The sequence below is a fragment of the Botryllus schlosseri genome, chromosome 1 (assembly GCF_051294905.1).
Source record: "Botryllus schlosseri isolate E-star chromosome 1, Bs_hap1, whole genome shotgun sequence".
NCBI classification, from domain to species: domain Eukaryota; kingdom Metazoa; phylum Chordata; class Ascidiacea; order Stolidobranchia; family Styelidae; genus Botryllus; species Botryllus schlosseri.
This window is the reverse complement of record NC_137236.1, coordinates 20,425,613-20,440,675: the sequence shown is the minus strand read 5'-3', so window position 1 is coordinate 20,440,675 and position 15,063 is coordinate 20,425,613. Positions and strand designations below refer to the sequence as shown.

General features: G+C 37.6%; 4 protein-coding genes and 1 long non-coding RNA gene across 7 annotated transcripts in view; 2 read left to right on the top strand and 3 right to left on the bottom strand.

The window, feature by feature from the left end:
* Positions 1-15,063, bottom strand: part of LOC145445049 (uncharacterized) — a 199,089-nt gene that overhangs the window by 104,959 nt on the left and 79,067 nt on the right. The window lies entirely within an intron of this gene.
* LOC145444884 (induced myeloid leukemia cell differentiation protein Mcl-1-like) lies at positions 1,614-2,566 on the top strand. Its single transcript, XM_080322934.1, has 2 exons — positions 1,614-2,195; positions 2,393-2,566. The coding sequence occupies exons 1-2, from the start codon at positions 1,722-1,724 to the stop codon at positions 2,504-2,506; spliced, it is 588 nt and encodes a 195-aa protein (XP_080179060.1). The 5' UTR covers positions 1,614-1,721; the 3' UTR covers positions 2,507-2,566.
* On the bottom strand, positions 3,097-5,157 carry LOC145444866 (uncharacterized). Its single transcript, XM_080322913.1, has 4 exons — positions 4,114-5,157; positions 3,890-4,054; positions 3,408-3,575; positions 3,097-3,310 (listed from the first exon to the last, which is right to left on the bottom strand). Exons 1-4 carry the CDS (start codon positions 4,225-4,227, stop codon positions 3,116-3,118), a joined length of 642 nt encoding a protein of 213 aa, XP_080179039.1. The 5' UTR covers positions 4,228-5,157; the 3' UTR covers positions 3,097-3,115.
* On the top strand, positions 8,007-9,905 carry LOC145444857 (uncharacterized). Its single transcript, XM_080322901.1, has 4 exons — positions 8,007-8,888; positions 8,948-9,112; positions 9,427-9,594; positions 9,692-9,905. Exons 1-4 carry the CDS (start codon positions 8,775-8,777, stop codon positions 9,884-9,886), a joined length of 642 nt encoding a protein of 213 aa, XP_080179027.1. The 5' UTR covers positions 8,007-8,774; the 3' UTR covers positions 9,887-9,905.
* Positions 10,436-11,622, bottom strand: LOC145444891 (induced myeloid leukemia cell differentiation protein Mcl-1-like). The gene is made up of 2 exons (XM_080322947.1): positions 10,807-11,622; positions 10,436-10,609 (listed from the first exon to the last, which is right to left on the bottom strand). The coding sequence occupies exons 1-2, from the start codon at positions 11,278-11,280 to the stop codon at positions 10,496-10,498; spliced, it is 588 nt and encodes a 195-aa protein (XP_080179073.1). The 5' UTR covers positions 11,281-11,622; the 3' UTR covers positions 10,436-10,495.

Sequence of the window (15,063 nt, the reverse complement as noted above, 5' to 3'; positions counted from 1 at the left end):
AATTATGTACTCAAGTAGGTTGATAGGTTGATGTAGCAGAGTGCAAAACGGGTTAATATACCTGCTACCGATATTACCCCATTAACAAGTTATACAGGTGTAGCCAACACCGCAATCGCACGGATTTGGCTTTTATGATAAGTAAACATATGAAGTCAAGATTGACCCCGTACGCCTGCTAGATATTTACATCAGAAAACGAGGTTGTAGCTTGCGTTGCGTGTTTTGATTTCTAAGCAGGTCGGTATGGCAAAAATTGGTATTATGTATCTTGATGTATAGTTAGTTACATCCTGTGTGATCTTGGGTCTCATTATCCATGATATTGTCGCCAATTAAATTCGGCGAGTAACGTAGTGGCAGCCTACGCCCCACAGCTGTAACACCAATGGATCCGTCGGCGATTTGACATTTCTATTGCTATATGGCACATTAATCATTATATTCAAGTTGTCATTGATCTGTTCCAATAGTCGAAGGTAATAACGCTGATTTAATTTGACTTTGGTGATGACATGATTAATAGCCTAGTTATCAGGAGTATGGCTAAAACCCGGATTAGGCTGTACCGCTCCAATGCTATGATCTCAGGTCAATATTTGTCAAATTCTATAATATTAGACCTATAATTGTGGCTCGTCAACTGTCCGCTAGCTGCAAAATTATAACGCAACAGTTTTCGCGATATCGTGATGCATTTCTACTCTCGAATGGTGTTTGACAAACTATGCCAAGTAGGCTATCAACTTGTACTTGTATTCGTACTTTACCTTTACACGTCGTTTTTGTATAATGGATACTAATTTTATAAAAAAATAAACAAAAAGCGCGAAAAATTACATTTTATCCCGGAACGTAGCAAGAAAAAGCGTATAAATTTTGTAAAGTAGATAGAAAACTACACTATTCCGATGCACTGAAGACTCTTACACTCTGGATTTTGTGCAGTATATACTAATTTTACATTGCGGAGTATTCCATAAACGTTAATCCAGTGATCCTTCTTCTATTTTCAATCACGATCCGCTTATTATTCTAGGCTTCGAAGCCCACACCCAGTACGTTTTATGAGGATTAATATTTTTAGATTAAATATAGCGTATCGAGACTTCGTGAAAGTTACTTGGAAATAGTTATTTCTACCCTAATTTAATAGATTTCTCAGATATCGTTACAATGGAACTGGGTTGAGCGAGCGGTAGAGGCGTTGGACTTAAGTTTCAATGAACAGGTGTTCACGTGGGTTCGAACCCCACACCCAGTACGTTTTACGGGGATTAACATTTTTTAGATTCAAATAAAGCGTATCGAGTACTTTTTCTCAACTGTAATAAAAACTTTTAGACTTCGGATTTTGTGTAGTAGGCTATATACTAATTTACAATACCGCATTTGTAATTCGTGCAAGTACAGGAATATCATAGTTCTTGTAACAAAGTTGTCTGCGCACAATATATGTTAATCATAAGTCCTACACATTCATGATTTCGTCCTAGTTTGAGTTTTAGAAAATATTATACCGACATCGCGGCATCTTTTAAAAACAAAACCATGATCAATGGTCGAGAGATCATTTTTGCTATTTTTCATTGACATAAGTCATTCTGGAACGCAAAAACGCATTGTACGATATAGATGAAAATTAAGCAAATCCTAGGATCCTCATTTTCAAAGTAGCTTAGATCTCGAAATAAGCTTTGACTCGCTATTCTCCTCAAACCATGGAATTATCACGAGTATCAGCACCTTCGATCACTGAAGAAAAGGATGAAATTATATCCGAAGCATATTCCTTGACCAGGAATTTTATCATGTACGAACTCGACGGCTCATGCGTTAAGGTAAATACGAAAGCAGAGAGAACCTTACGTCAAGTTGGGGATGAAATGTTCGAGCGATATCGAACAGTCCTAAACGCAGTCTCCAAACGTCTCCGCTGTAGTGATGTTGAAGTCAATAAAAAATATAAAGAATATTTACCCGATGAGCGAATGTTCCTGATGATAGCTGATGAAATTTTCAAAGATACCAAAGAAAATTGGGGGAGGATTGTCTCCCTATTTGTGCTCGGTAGCATTCTTGCTCGCAAGAACGAGGTTGAACATCACGGGGAGCATATAGAAGCTATCATACAGACCGTTGGGAATTACATTGCTAGCGAAAGACGAAAGTGGATAGTGCGAAATGGAGGATGGGTAGGTGATTTACATGCCTTGCTTAGGATTTACAAATTATCTTTAGCATGAGACATATAGTGTATCTGCTCTCCAGAGCCCATATCACCTCTCGATGATGAAATTCAGCTTTACCTTCTAATTCGGTTCCCAATTTATATTCTACGACACGATAACTTTCCTCCGTATGATCATTAAGGCTTCTATTTTTATTGCAGGACGGCTTTGTAGAATTCTTTGATAATACCGCTTTCGACTACAATAAAGTTTGGAAGGGACTCGTGTTTGTCGGAATCGGACTGACATCTATTGCAATGGCATTATCAAGATAATGGATGTTCGCATGTTTTGTCTCATGTAATATTTTAAGAATAAAATCCTTCATCGTTTAATCGCATCCATTTTACTGTAGGATCTATACAGTTTCTTCTGAGAATACTCGAAGGATTGCCCCATATGGAAACCTTCTTTAAACTTTTAATTTTTCAAATTTCTACAGCTACGTAAGCAATTTGTTAGGGTTACCCAGAATACGTTGCAGGTCAAATTTGATTCGATTACGAGCATTATAGCGACAGAGATCTACGATAGTGTAAAATAACCTACATTACGACATCAAATTTCGTCTTCTCTCCAAATGGAAATATCAGGTTCTATAATATTGTCTATACCGAACAAATATAAATTTGCCTGTGCTGTTGCTTTGCAAGAATACTTCGCTCACATAGTAACCAATTTCTGGTGGATTCCGAATCGATATAGACAGAAATGCGGAAAGTTACATTGACATGTCTTAACTTCTGCTAATAAAGTTACATTGACATGTCTTAACTTTTGCTAATATGTAGGCCTACCTACCTATAATCTTATCAGGCCGTAGCGCTCACGCAAAGCATTATCAAGTAAAGGAGAAATCTCCTAATTCTCATCTAGATACATATTTATTCGGAAAATATCCCCTTACTGGGTGAGAACAGTTGTTTTCTCAAGGTCTTCATATCTTCCCCACTCAAGCGCGGTAAGACTAGTTTGACTTTGCGGCATTCAGGATTATATCTCACGAAGCTCTGAATGGAATTCACGTATTTCTCATCGATTCTCGTTCTATCGCTATCACTGAGGTCGATTGCCTTTAGCTGTTAATTGAATAATACGAGATTAATATCAATTTAAAAGTAAAGAAACGAACTACATCGCTACATCGGGATCTATGATTGAGCAGAAAGATCTTACCGTACCGCATCGTTTTCCCATCTCTTCGCTCAGATTCCTGATTTGCATGGAAAGCATCTTGCAATTAGACAGATTAAATTCTTCCACACGGGAATTGCACAGGACTTTAGTTACTGTTTTGTAGCAGGATGATATGCCAGGATTTCTACTTAAATCCAGCGAATGCAGCTAAAACATGGTGTGATGTTCAGATAGATTACGAGACTACAAACGGCTCGAAGGCTGTAATAGATTAGTCATAATATTATTTACCGACGGTTGAGCATTTTTTTTTCTTTTTGCGACTTCTACTCCTAATAGCAAAAACTTATTCAACACCGAAGAAGATAATGAAGCTCGTGATCAGAAACACTTTATTGATGATGAAAATTCTATCGATCAATGAAATGTCATGCTTGAATATGACTAAAACTCACATAAGCATTACACTGTGATTGAATATTTCAGTTAGAAAACAAAACAGATCTACTTCAAATGATCACCTCATAAATTCCGAGACCATTATTTAACGATATTAGTGAGTCTTCATCCAATTCGCAAGCTGAAAGTCGAACTGTTTTCGTGTAATGCTTTCTTACGAAGCATCCAATTTCTTTCAAGCCCGCCGGTTCCATATCGGTATTGTAACTCAGATCAAGGCTTTCAACCTATAAATCCACCAATTTATTTCAAAATGATCCACAAAACTATAGAAACGATTAAGTACCTCGATATCAGCAAAACTTTCAAAAGCGTGAATTTCTTCGGGTGTAAGGCCACACCCTTTCATGATCAGAGTAACCGCTTTGTCTTTACAAAGTAAGGCAGGCAGCGCGATCATACACTCTTCATCCAGCTGATTGTAACTAATGTCAAGATATTGGAGCTAAAAAATATCGGAAAATTTACGATCAGCAATGATCAGGCATAAAAAATTCAAACTTATAACAGCAAAAAAATGTTGTTTAGTCACTCACGTCATAATATAGGCTAAATGTGCTAAGATTAAACTAGAATTTCCCTCATCCATCTCTACACAGTCGCTCATACAGAATGTGATCATTAACAACTGTACCCAGCAATAATCGCGCAGACCTTAATGTTTTTGAGCTGCATAGCAATGAAATCTGTTGACTGCAAGCGCGAGTTCACAACTGACAAATATGCTAGATCGCTCGAAATAATAGTCCCGAGTTGCGTAAAGTTAATGTTCTCCCTGTAGCTGAGATCGAGGTTTTTCAATTTCACCTACGGAAATGAGGTATTAGGAAATATCACTTCGAGAGGCTCTATACTAGATTAGCCCCTAGCTTTTTCCATCACCAATACCTGATGGTGCTGGATAAGTTTACTCAAAATAATCAGAAAATCATCGGATCCACCACTTTCTTGCAGATTGAGCTCCGTCGAAGCACACTCCTTCATCAGCTCGCAGATTAATGGGATGAGTTTTTCAATGTCGTCGTGTGCTGTAACGCTGAGTTTTCTTATTTCGACCTGAACGAGTGCAAAACGTAACGCATAAAACGCTAAATGATCTATGAACAGCCTAACACTGATCAACTCTGACTATAGTCTATCTAGTAAGGCTATCGAGACTAATGCCTATACCACTAGCAAATGAGCATTGTTCGCTGCGATACCACCAATTTGCGCCTTAACACATTAGTAATACAGAACAATGCGATAACGATAAAACTGTATCTCAATATTTACGGATAACATATACTTAAATTGAACGTGAATTTATAATGATCAATGACTACGAGCGGAATGTGCGAAGGCGTTTACCCATATTCAAATCCGCGAATTTTATCCAATAGAATCTGGACGAGGTTTTCATTGAGATGACATTGACGAAATTCTAACTCATACACGTGAGATTGGCGAATAAGAGAATTCGCGATATTATTGATGTCCAATTCAGTCATAGTTTGGTGATAGAGCCCATAAGGAATTTTCACTTCATCATGATCCGTAAGTACTAATTGATGGTACATCCTCTTTTCAGCTTGATGATGTAGATTATCATAAAATTATTTACTTTTATAACTCTATATTCTATGATGTAAAAGTAGCATCATAAACGCTCTCGGATGGTATTCAACGTCGAGCAATTCTTCTCGAATATAAGTACAAGTAGCGATTTCAAAGTGAGTAAGTAAATGTTTGTAGACTATCTCCACCTCTAGCGTTCAGAGACGATGAGTAGAGAAGTACTGAGTACTCAAGTAGGTTTTCCCTACATACAGAAAATACTCGAATGTTTGTGATATAGGATCGTTTCTACTTCAAGACTGTTTCAGTATTAAACAAAAAATAGACCCCTGAATACTAACTTTTTACTTATGCAATAGCGATTACAAAGTAAGTAACTAACTGAATGTGTTTGTAGACTATATCTCCACTTCTACCGTTCAGAGATGTTGAGCAGAGAAGTATATGTACTTCTTTAAAGTACTCAAGTAGGTTTTTGTCTACACGCACCAACTACTCAAGTGTTTATGGCGCAGGAATGATGCATTAAGTATAGCGCAAGCAGGCCAAATCTATACTTGAGTACTCCAAAATGTACAAGTACTTCGCTATGTACTCCCTCCACGTAAAAAGTGACTAGGTTTTAGACTACTTTATCGTTACTTGACAGTTTCAGTTTTAGATAAAATTTGGTAAGACTTTAAATTCCAAAGTAGTTTGAACTTACGTTTGTATCACCTTGGCGAGTAACATTATCAGACATTAAAATGATATTATCACCTAATACAGAAGTTAACACACGTCAATGTGCTTCGGAATTCACGAGAAATTGCTTACTAAGAGAAGTATATTCTTGTATACACAATAGTGAAGAGAATCTTTAAAATGTAGTAAGCAGGCCGATGGGTATTCGTTGAGTTGTATAAGCATAAAAACATTCCCGCGCGCTCCTAAACCTAAACTTTTTCTAACCCTACCACCTAATACTAAGACGCGCGGGAATGTTTTTATGCTTATACAACTCAACGAATACCCATCGGCCTGCTTACTACATTTTAAAGATTCTCTCCACTATTGTGTATACAAGAATATACTTCTCTTAGTAAGCAATTTCTCGTGAATTCCGAAGCACATTGACGTGTGTTAACTTCTGTATTAGGTGATAATATCATTTTAATGTCTGATAATGTTACTCGCCAAGGTGATACAAACGTAAGTTCAAACTACTTTGGAATTTAAAGTCTTACCAAATTTTATCTAAAACTGAAACTGTCAAGTAACGATAAAGTAGTCTAAAACCTAGTCACTTTTTACGTGGAGGGAGTACATAGCAAAGTACTTGTACATTTTGGAGTACTCAAGTATAGATTTGGCCTGCTTGCGCTATACTTAATGCATCATTCCTGCGCCATAAACACTTGAGTAGTTGGTGCGTGTAGACAAAAACCTACTTGAGTACTTTAAAGAAGTACATATACTTCTCTGCTCAACATCTCTGAACGGTAGAAGTGGAGATATAGTCTACAAACACATTCAGTTAGTTACTTACTTTGTAATCGCTATTGCATAAGTAAAAAGTTAGTATTCAGGGGTCTATTTTTTGTTTAATACTGAAACAGTCTTGAAGTAGAAACGATCCTATATCACAAACATTCGAGTATTTTCTGTATGTAGGGAAAACCTACTTGAGTACTCAGTACTTCTCTACTCATCGTCTCTGAACGCTAGAGGTGGAGATAGTCTACAAACATTTACTTACTCACTTTGAAATCGCTACTTGTACTTATATTCGAGAAGAATTGCTCGACGTTGAATACCATCCGAGAGCGTTTATGATGCTACTTTTACATCATAGAATATAGAGTTATAAAAGTAAATAATTTTATGATAATCTACATCATCAAGCTGAAAAGAGGATGTACCATCAATTAGTACTTACGGATCATGATGAAGTGAAAATTCCTTATGGGCTCTATCACCAAACTATGACTGAATTGGACATCAATAATATCGCGAATTCTCTTATTCGCCAATCTCACGTGTATGAGTTAGAATTTCGTCAATGTCATCTCAATGAAAACCTCGTCCAGATTCTATTGGATAAAATTCGCGGATTTGAATATGGGGTAAACGCCTTCGCACATTCCGCTCGTAGTCATTGATCATTATAAATTCACGTTCAATTTAAGTATATGTTATCCGTAAATATTGAGATACAGTTTTATCGTTATCGCATTGTTCTGTATTACTAATGTGTTAAGGCGCAAATTGGTGGTATCGCAGCGAACAATGCTCATTTGCTAGTGGTATAGGCATTAGTCTCGATAGCCTTACTAGATAGACTATAGTCAGAGTTGATCAGTGTTAGGCTGTTCATAGATCATTTAGCGTTTTATGCGTTACGTTTTGCACTCGTTCAGGTCGAAATAAGAAAACTCAGCGTTACAGCACACGACGACATTGAAAAACTCATCCCATTAATCTGCGAGCTGATGAAGGAGTGTGCTTCGTCGAGTGTGCTCAATCTGCAAGAAAGTGGTGGATCCGATGATTTTCTGATTATTTTGAGTAAACTTATCCAGCACCATCAGGTATTGGTGATGGAAAAAGCTAGGCGCTAATCTAGTATAGAGCCTCTCGAAGTTGTTGTTGTTGTTTATTAACTCATATATAATTGGCGCTTTGCAACTCGTGGTTATTTGCGCCCACACAGTAAATTTCATAAACGCATAATGTCATGTCTTCATGGACTTGAGTCCTTTTTCTGCTCATTTGCTGCCTCCTTTCGCGAGTTCGGCTCTCTCTTTGTCTGGGCTTTTTCAATGCGCTGTATTACAGCGGGATCGGCGATGAGGAGCCCAGATAAACCTCCGACACATAGAAACATGGCAGAGCCGAGACTCGAACCATCAACCATCGATGTCGTGACTACAGTGTTTAACCAACTGCGCCACTCGCTTCCCAGCCTCTCGAAGTGATATTTCCTAATACCTCATTTCCGTAGGTGAAATTGAAAAACCTCGATCTCAGCTACAGGGAGAACATTAACTTTACGCAACTCGGGACTATTATTTCGAGCGATCTAGCATATTTGTCAGTTGTGAACTCGCGCTTGCAGTCAACAGATTTCATTGCTATGCAGCTCAAAAACATTAAGGTCTGCGCGATTATTGCTGGGTACAGTTGTTAATGATCACATTCTGTATGAGCGACTGTGTAGAGATGGATGAGGGAAATTCTAGTTTATTCTTAGCACATTTAGCCTATATTATGACGTGAGTGACTAAACAACATTTTTTTGCTGTTATAAGTTTGAATTTTTTATGCCTGATCATTGCTGATCGTAAATTTTCCGATATTTTTTAGCTCCAATATCTTGACATTAGTTACAATCAGCTGGATGAAGAGTGTATGATCGCGCTGCCTGCCTTACTTTGTAAAGACAAAGCGGTTACTCTGATCATGAAAGGGTGTGGCCTTACACCCGAAGAAATTCACGCTTTTGAAAGTTTTGCTGATATCGAGGTACTTAATCGTTTCTATAGTTTTGTGGATCATTTTGAAATAAATTGGTGGATTTATAGGTTGAAAGCCTTGATCTGAGTTACAATACCGATATGGAACCGGCGGGCTTGAAAGAAATTGGATGCTTCGTAAGAAAGCATTACACGAAAACAGTTCGACTTTCAGCTTGCGAATTGGATGAAGACTCACTAATATCGTTAAATAATGGTCTCGGAATTTATGAGGTGATCATTTGAAGTAGATCTGTTTTGTTTTCTAACTGAAATATTCAATCACAGTGTAATGCTTATGTGAGTTTTAGTCATATTCAAGCATGACATTTCATTGATCGATAGAATTTTCATCATCAATAAAGTGTTTCTGATCACGAGCTTCATTATCTTCTTCGGTGTTGAATAAGTTTTTGCTATTAGGAGTAGAAGTCGCAAAAAGAAAAAAAAATGCTCAACCGTCGGTAAATAATATTATGACTAATCTATTACAGCCTTCGAGCCGTTTGTAGTCTCGTAATCTATCTGAACATCACACCATGTTTTAGCTGCATTCGCTGGATTTAAGTAGAAATCCTGGCATATCATCCTGCTACAAAACAGTAACTAAAGTCCTGTGCAATTCCCGTGTGGAAGAATTTAATCTGTCTAATTGCAAGATGCTTTCCATGCAAATCAGGAATCTGAGCGAAGAGATGGGAAAACGATGCGGTACGGTAAGATCTTTCTGCTCAATCATAGATCCCGATGTAGCGATGTAGTTCGTTTCTTTACTTTTAAATTGATATTAATCTCGTATTATTCAATTAACAGCTAAAGGCAATCGACCTCAGTGATAGCGATAGAACGAGAATCGATGAGAAATACGTGAATTCCATTCAGAGCTTCGTGAGATATAATCCTGAATGCCGCAAAGTCAAACTAGTCTTACCGCGCTTGAGTGGGGAAGATATGAAGACCTTGAGAAAACAACTGTTCTCACCCAGTAAGGGGATATTTTCCGAATAAATATGTATCTAGATGAGAATTAGGAGATTTCTCCTTTACTTGATAATGCTTTGCGTGAGCGCTACGGCCTGATAAGATTATAGGTAGGTAGGCCTACATATTAGCAAAAGTTAAGACATGTCAATGTAACTTTATTAGCAGAAGTTAAGACATGTCAATGTAACTTTCCGCATTTCTGTCTATATCGATTCGGAATCCACCAGAAATTGGTTACTATGTGAGCGAAGTATTCTTGCAAAGCAACAGCACAGGCAAATTTATATTTGTTCGGTATAGACAATATTATAGAACCTGATATTTCCATTTGGAGAGAAGACGAAATTTGATGTCGTAATGTAGGTTATTTTACACTATCGTAGATCTCTGTCGCTATAATGCTCGTAATCGAATCAAATTTGACCTGCAACGTATTCTGGGTAACCCTAACAAATTGCTTACGTAGCTGTAGAAATTTGAAAAATTAAAAGTTTAAAGAAGGTTTCCATATGGGGCAATCCTTCGAGTATTCTCAGAAGAAACTGTATAGATCCTACAGTAAAATGGATGCGATTAAACGATGAAGGATTTTATTCTTAAAATATTACATGAGACAAAACATGCGAACATCCATTATCTTGATAATGCCATTGCAATAGATGTCAGTCCGATTCCGACAAACACGAGTCCCTTCCAAACTTTATTGTAGTCGAAAGCGGTATTATCAAAGAATTCTACAAAGCCGTCCTGCAATAAAAATAGAAGCCTTAATGATCATACGGAGGAAAGTTATCGTGTCGTAGAATATAAATTGGGAACCGAATTAGAAGGTAAAGCTGAATTTCATCATCGAGAGGTGATATGGGCTCTGGAGAGCAGATACACTATATGTCTCATGCTAAAGATAATTTGTAAATCCTAAGCAAGGCATGTAAATCACCTACCCATCCTCCATTTCGCACTATCCACTTTCGTCTTTCGCTAGCAATGTAATTCCCAACGGTCTGTATGATAGCTTCTATATGCTCCCCGTGATGTTCAACCTCGTTCTTGCGAGCAAGAATGCTACCGAGCACAAATAGGGAGACAATCCTCCCCCAATTTTCTTTGGTATCTTTGAAAATTTCATCAGCTATCATCAGGAACATTCGCTCATCGGGTAAATATTCTTTATATTTTTTATTGACTTCAACATCACTACAGCGGAGACGTTTGGAGACTGCGTTTAGGACTGTTCGATATCGCTCGAACATTTCATCCCCAACTTGACGTAAGGTTCTCTCTGCTTTCGTATTTACCTTAACGCATGAGCCGTCGAGTTCGTACATGATAAAATTCCTGGTCAAGGAATATGCTTCGGATATAATTTCATCCTTTTCTTCAGTGATCGAAGGTGCTGATACTCGTGATAATTCCATGGTTTGAGGAGAATAGCGAGTCAAAGCTTATTTCGAGATCTAAGCTACTTTGAAAATGAGGATCCTAGGATTTGCTTAATTTTCATCTATATCGTACAATGCGTTTTCGCGTTCCAGAATGACTTATGTCAATGAAAAATAGCAAAAATGATCTCTCGACCATTGATCATGGTTTTGTTTTTAAAAGATGCCGCGATGTCGGTATAATATTTTCTAAAACTCAAACTAGGACGAAATCATGAATGTGTAGGACTTATGATTAACATATATTGTGCGCAGACAACTTTGTTACAAGAACTATGATATTCCTGTACTTGCACGAATTACAAATGCGGTATTGTAAATTAGTATATAGCCTACTACACAAAATCCGAAGTCTAAAAGTTTTTATTACAGTTGAGAAAAAGTACTCGATACGCTTTATTTGAATCTAAAAAATGTTAATCCCCGTAAAACGTACTGGGTGTGGGGTTCGAACCCACGTGAACACCTGTTCATTGAAACTTAAGTCCAACGCCTCTACCGCTCGCTCAACCCAGTTCCATTGTAACGATATCTGAGAAATCTATTAAATTAGGGTAGAAATAACTATTTCCAAGTAACTTTCACGAAGTCTCGATACGCTATATTTAATCTAAAAATATTAATCCTCATAAAACGTACTGGGTGTGGGCTTCGAAGCCTAGAATAATAAGCGGATCGTGATTGAAAATAGAAGAAGGATCACTGGATTAACGTTTATGGAATACTCCGCAATGTAAAATTAGTATATACTGCACAAAATCCAGAGTGTAAGAGTCTTCAGTGCATCGGAATAGTGTAGTTTTCTATCTACTTTACAAAATTTATACGCTTTTTCTTGCTACGTTCCGGGATAAAATGTAATTTTTCGCGCTTTTTGTTTATTTTTTTATAAAATTAGTATCCATTATACAAAAACGACGTGTAAAGGTAAAGTACGAATACAAGTACAAGTTGATAGCCTACTTGGCATAGTTTGTCAAACACCATTCGAGAGTAGAAATGCATCACGATATCGCGAAAACTGTTGCGTTATAATTTTGCAGCTAGCGGACAGTTGACGAGCCACAATTATAGGTCTAATATTATAGAATTTGACAAATATTGACCTGAGATCATAGCATTGGAGCGGTACAGCCTAATCCGGGTTTTAGCCATACTCCTGATAACTAGGCTATTAATCATGTCATCACCAAAGTCAAATTAAATCAGCGTTATTACCTTCGACTATTGGAACAGATCAATGACAACTTGAATATAATGATTAATGTGCCATATAGCAATAGAAATGTCAAATCGCCGACGGATCCATTGGTGTTACAGCTGTGGGGCGTAGGCTGCCACTACGTTACTCGCCGAATTTAATTGGCGACAATATCATGGATAATGAGACCCAAGATCACACAGGATGTAACTAACTATACATCAAGATACATAATACCAATTTTTGCCATACCGACCTGCTTAGAAATCAAAACACGCAACGCAAGCTACAACCTCGTTTTCTGATGTAAATATCTAGCAGGCGTACGGGGTCAATCTTGACTTCATATGTTTACTTATCATAAAAGCCAAATCCGTGCGATTGCGGTGTTGGCTACACCTGTATAACTTGTTAATGGGGTAATATCGGTAGCAGGTATATTAACCCGTTTTGCACTCTGCTACATCAACCTATCAACCTACTTGAGTACATAATTTTTACTTTTTTCATTAACGCAAATCTGCGCGAATAGCTGCATAAATCGCGAAAAGGTGCAACTCTAATTTTTAGGCTTTATTGCAAATACCGATGCTGAAATTGTACTTATGTCACATAGAACTCGGACACTATCGGTGAAATTCACATAAAATCATGCGTAGTTGATCGCGCGAAATGTACGTATAATTTTAATATATAACAATAAAACCGCGAGTGTAAAATTGCTGTTCAATGGCTTTACCACGTTCTTACCAAGTACCTTAATAAGGATAGACAGCTCCAAGCAGTAATTGTTAGGTCATCATCACTAGCTTTCACCTCTTTACTCTTTTCAGCTGCAATCGTAACTTCGATCAATTCTGCAATGAAGTAAATAGTAGTTTAAGGTAATGTTTGTATAACCTTTACGAGTGCCATTGTCGCACTCGAAAAAGATATTACCGTCTTTAAATCGTCAGTTGCACTGCAAGTTGAACATAAGTCGTACGGATGGCGCTAAAAATAACTGTGTATCGTTTTGTACGCACACATACTGCGGTGTTGCGATATAGTCCTGACACGATTGTCCAAGTTCTGAAAGCTGGAAAAGATACTCTCATATTATTTGATTGCGATTTCGATCCCACAGAATCTCAAGTTATTCGTGGTCAATGGAATGGTACCTCTATCATAGATGTAGGGGGAAAAGAGATCTTCCGATTTGTTGGTATCGTTAATATTCAACGCAAATCGGGCTTCATAATTGTGCGGGGGGATCCCATTGTTGAATTTGAATTGATCGGCGTGTCGCTGTTCATGATGCACTATATCGAAAACATTATTGCTGGTTGAATATTGTCGAATGGTTGTCTATAATGTTAGTTGCATACAAGAATCTCGGAGATCTAAGCTCAAGATTTACGTACTCATGCTTGATTTGTTTCCATAGCCTCGACCTTGGGAATCGCTTGTATGCGTCCAAAGAAAATAAGTCGTGAAATGTGGAAACTGTAGAAACCGTTAGGAATCGCGTACCTGCCGCGAAAAGTTTGTTTAATTGTAACGCCGAGAATTGTGCGCCTACGGCTAGTCCGCTGGCGTTTAGCGCTGATTAAATTATCCTTATACTCGACATGCAAAGTAAATTTGCAGGTATTGGAATGAATTCAATTGTAGTGTGCGTTCATATTAGGTCATGAAATGCGGAGACCTCGGCAATCGAAACCGCGATCTGTCTGCGCTCAAAATCGCATTTTATATGAATTAATTAATTAGTGATGATGTGTAGAATTTTGATATATCATCATAGAACCCCGCACCTAGTTCAACGTTGATGAGTGTTATCTGTGAATATCTGACAACTATAGTATTCTATTGACATCATAGTTTTCGAAATTTATGTGTAATCTGAATGTTATTTATATCCAAAAAAGTAAGTTATTATATTAATATTTTCAAGTCGCAGCGCTTAAAATCGCATTTTATATTAATTAATTAGTGATGATACATTTCAAGTTATTCAATACATATTGCTAAATATACATGGAAAACCGGTATTGAAATTCACAAAACAATGAAATTTGCTCATAAATACACACGATGTGGCACTGGCAGGTGACTTGGCAATGGGCATCCTGTAGGCGTGACAATGGGTGTCATATAGGCGTGGCAATTAAGGCGACGTGGCCTTCTGTGATTGGTCTGCGTATAACGATACCAGCTACACTACTACTGCCTCTATACTGAAATTGATAACGGAACTATTTACGTCGCTTATACCAGGTAATATTGCCTTGGAGTGACTTATAGATATGTCTACTTCCCGGTCATCTACCACTACCACTATGACAGCTGAATCGCACATTGAAGGCATTGATTTCGACTTACCGATGAGATACCAATACGGAAAGCAAAGGACGTAGTTTATTTTTGTCCTTGATGTTTTTGCGGCATATACACCGTCTCATGATACACATACACACGATCTGTACATATGCCGCTTAACAAGGAACGTGCATATATAGTCTTTCACGGCTTTCTAAGTCTTTCACTATCCCTCCATGCTATCCCAGGAAGGCATG

Excerpts from the sequence above, each read along its gene's own strand:
- LOC145444884 (XM_080322934.1), top strand. The coding sequence starts at position 1,722 with ATGGAATTATCACGAGTATCAGCACCTTCGATCACTGAAGAAAAGGAT. Across the intron at positions 2,196-2,392 it reads TAGTGCGAAATGGAGGATGG|GACGGCTTTGTAGAATTCTT; the intron begins GTAGGTGATTTA and ends TTTTTATTGCAG.
- LOC145444866 (XM_080322913.1), bottom strand. The coding sequence starts at position 4,227 with ATGATCGCGCTGCCTGCCTTACTTTGTAAAGACAAAGCGGTTACTCTG. Across the intron at positions 4,055-4,113 it reads AAAGTTTTGCTGATATCGAG|GTTGAAAGCCTTGATCTGAG; the intron begins GTACTTAATCGT and ends GTGGATTTATAG. Across the intron at positions 3,576-3,889 it reads ATGGTCTCGGAATTTATGAG|CTGCATTCGCTGGATTTAAG; the intron begins GTGATCATTTGA and ends ACCATGTTTTAG.
- LOC145444857 (XM_080322901.1), top strand. The coding sequence starts at position 8,775 with ATGATCGCGCTGCCTGCCTTACTTTGTAAAGACAAAGCGGTTACTCTG. Across the intron at positions 8,889-8,947 it reads AAAGTTTTGCTGATATCGAG|GTTGAAAGCCTTGATCTGAG; the intron begins GTACTTAATCGT and ends GTGGATTTATAG. Across the intron at positions 9,595-9,691 it reads TGGGAAAACGATGCGGTACG|CTAAAGGCAATCGACCTCAG; the intron begins GTAAGATCTTTC and ends TTCAATTAACAG.
- LOC145444891 (XM_080322947.1), bottom strand. The coding sequence starts at position 11,280 with ATGGAATTATCACGAGTATCAGCACCTTCGATCACTGAAGAAAAGGAT. Across the intron at positions 10,610-10,806 it reads TAGTGCGAAATGGAGGATGG|GACGGCTTTGTAGAATTCTT; the intron begins GTAGGTGATTTA and ends TTTTTATTGCAG.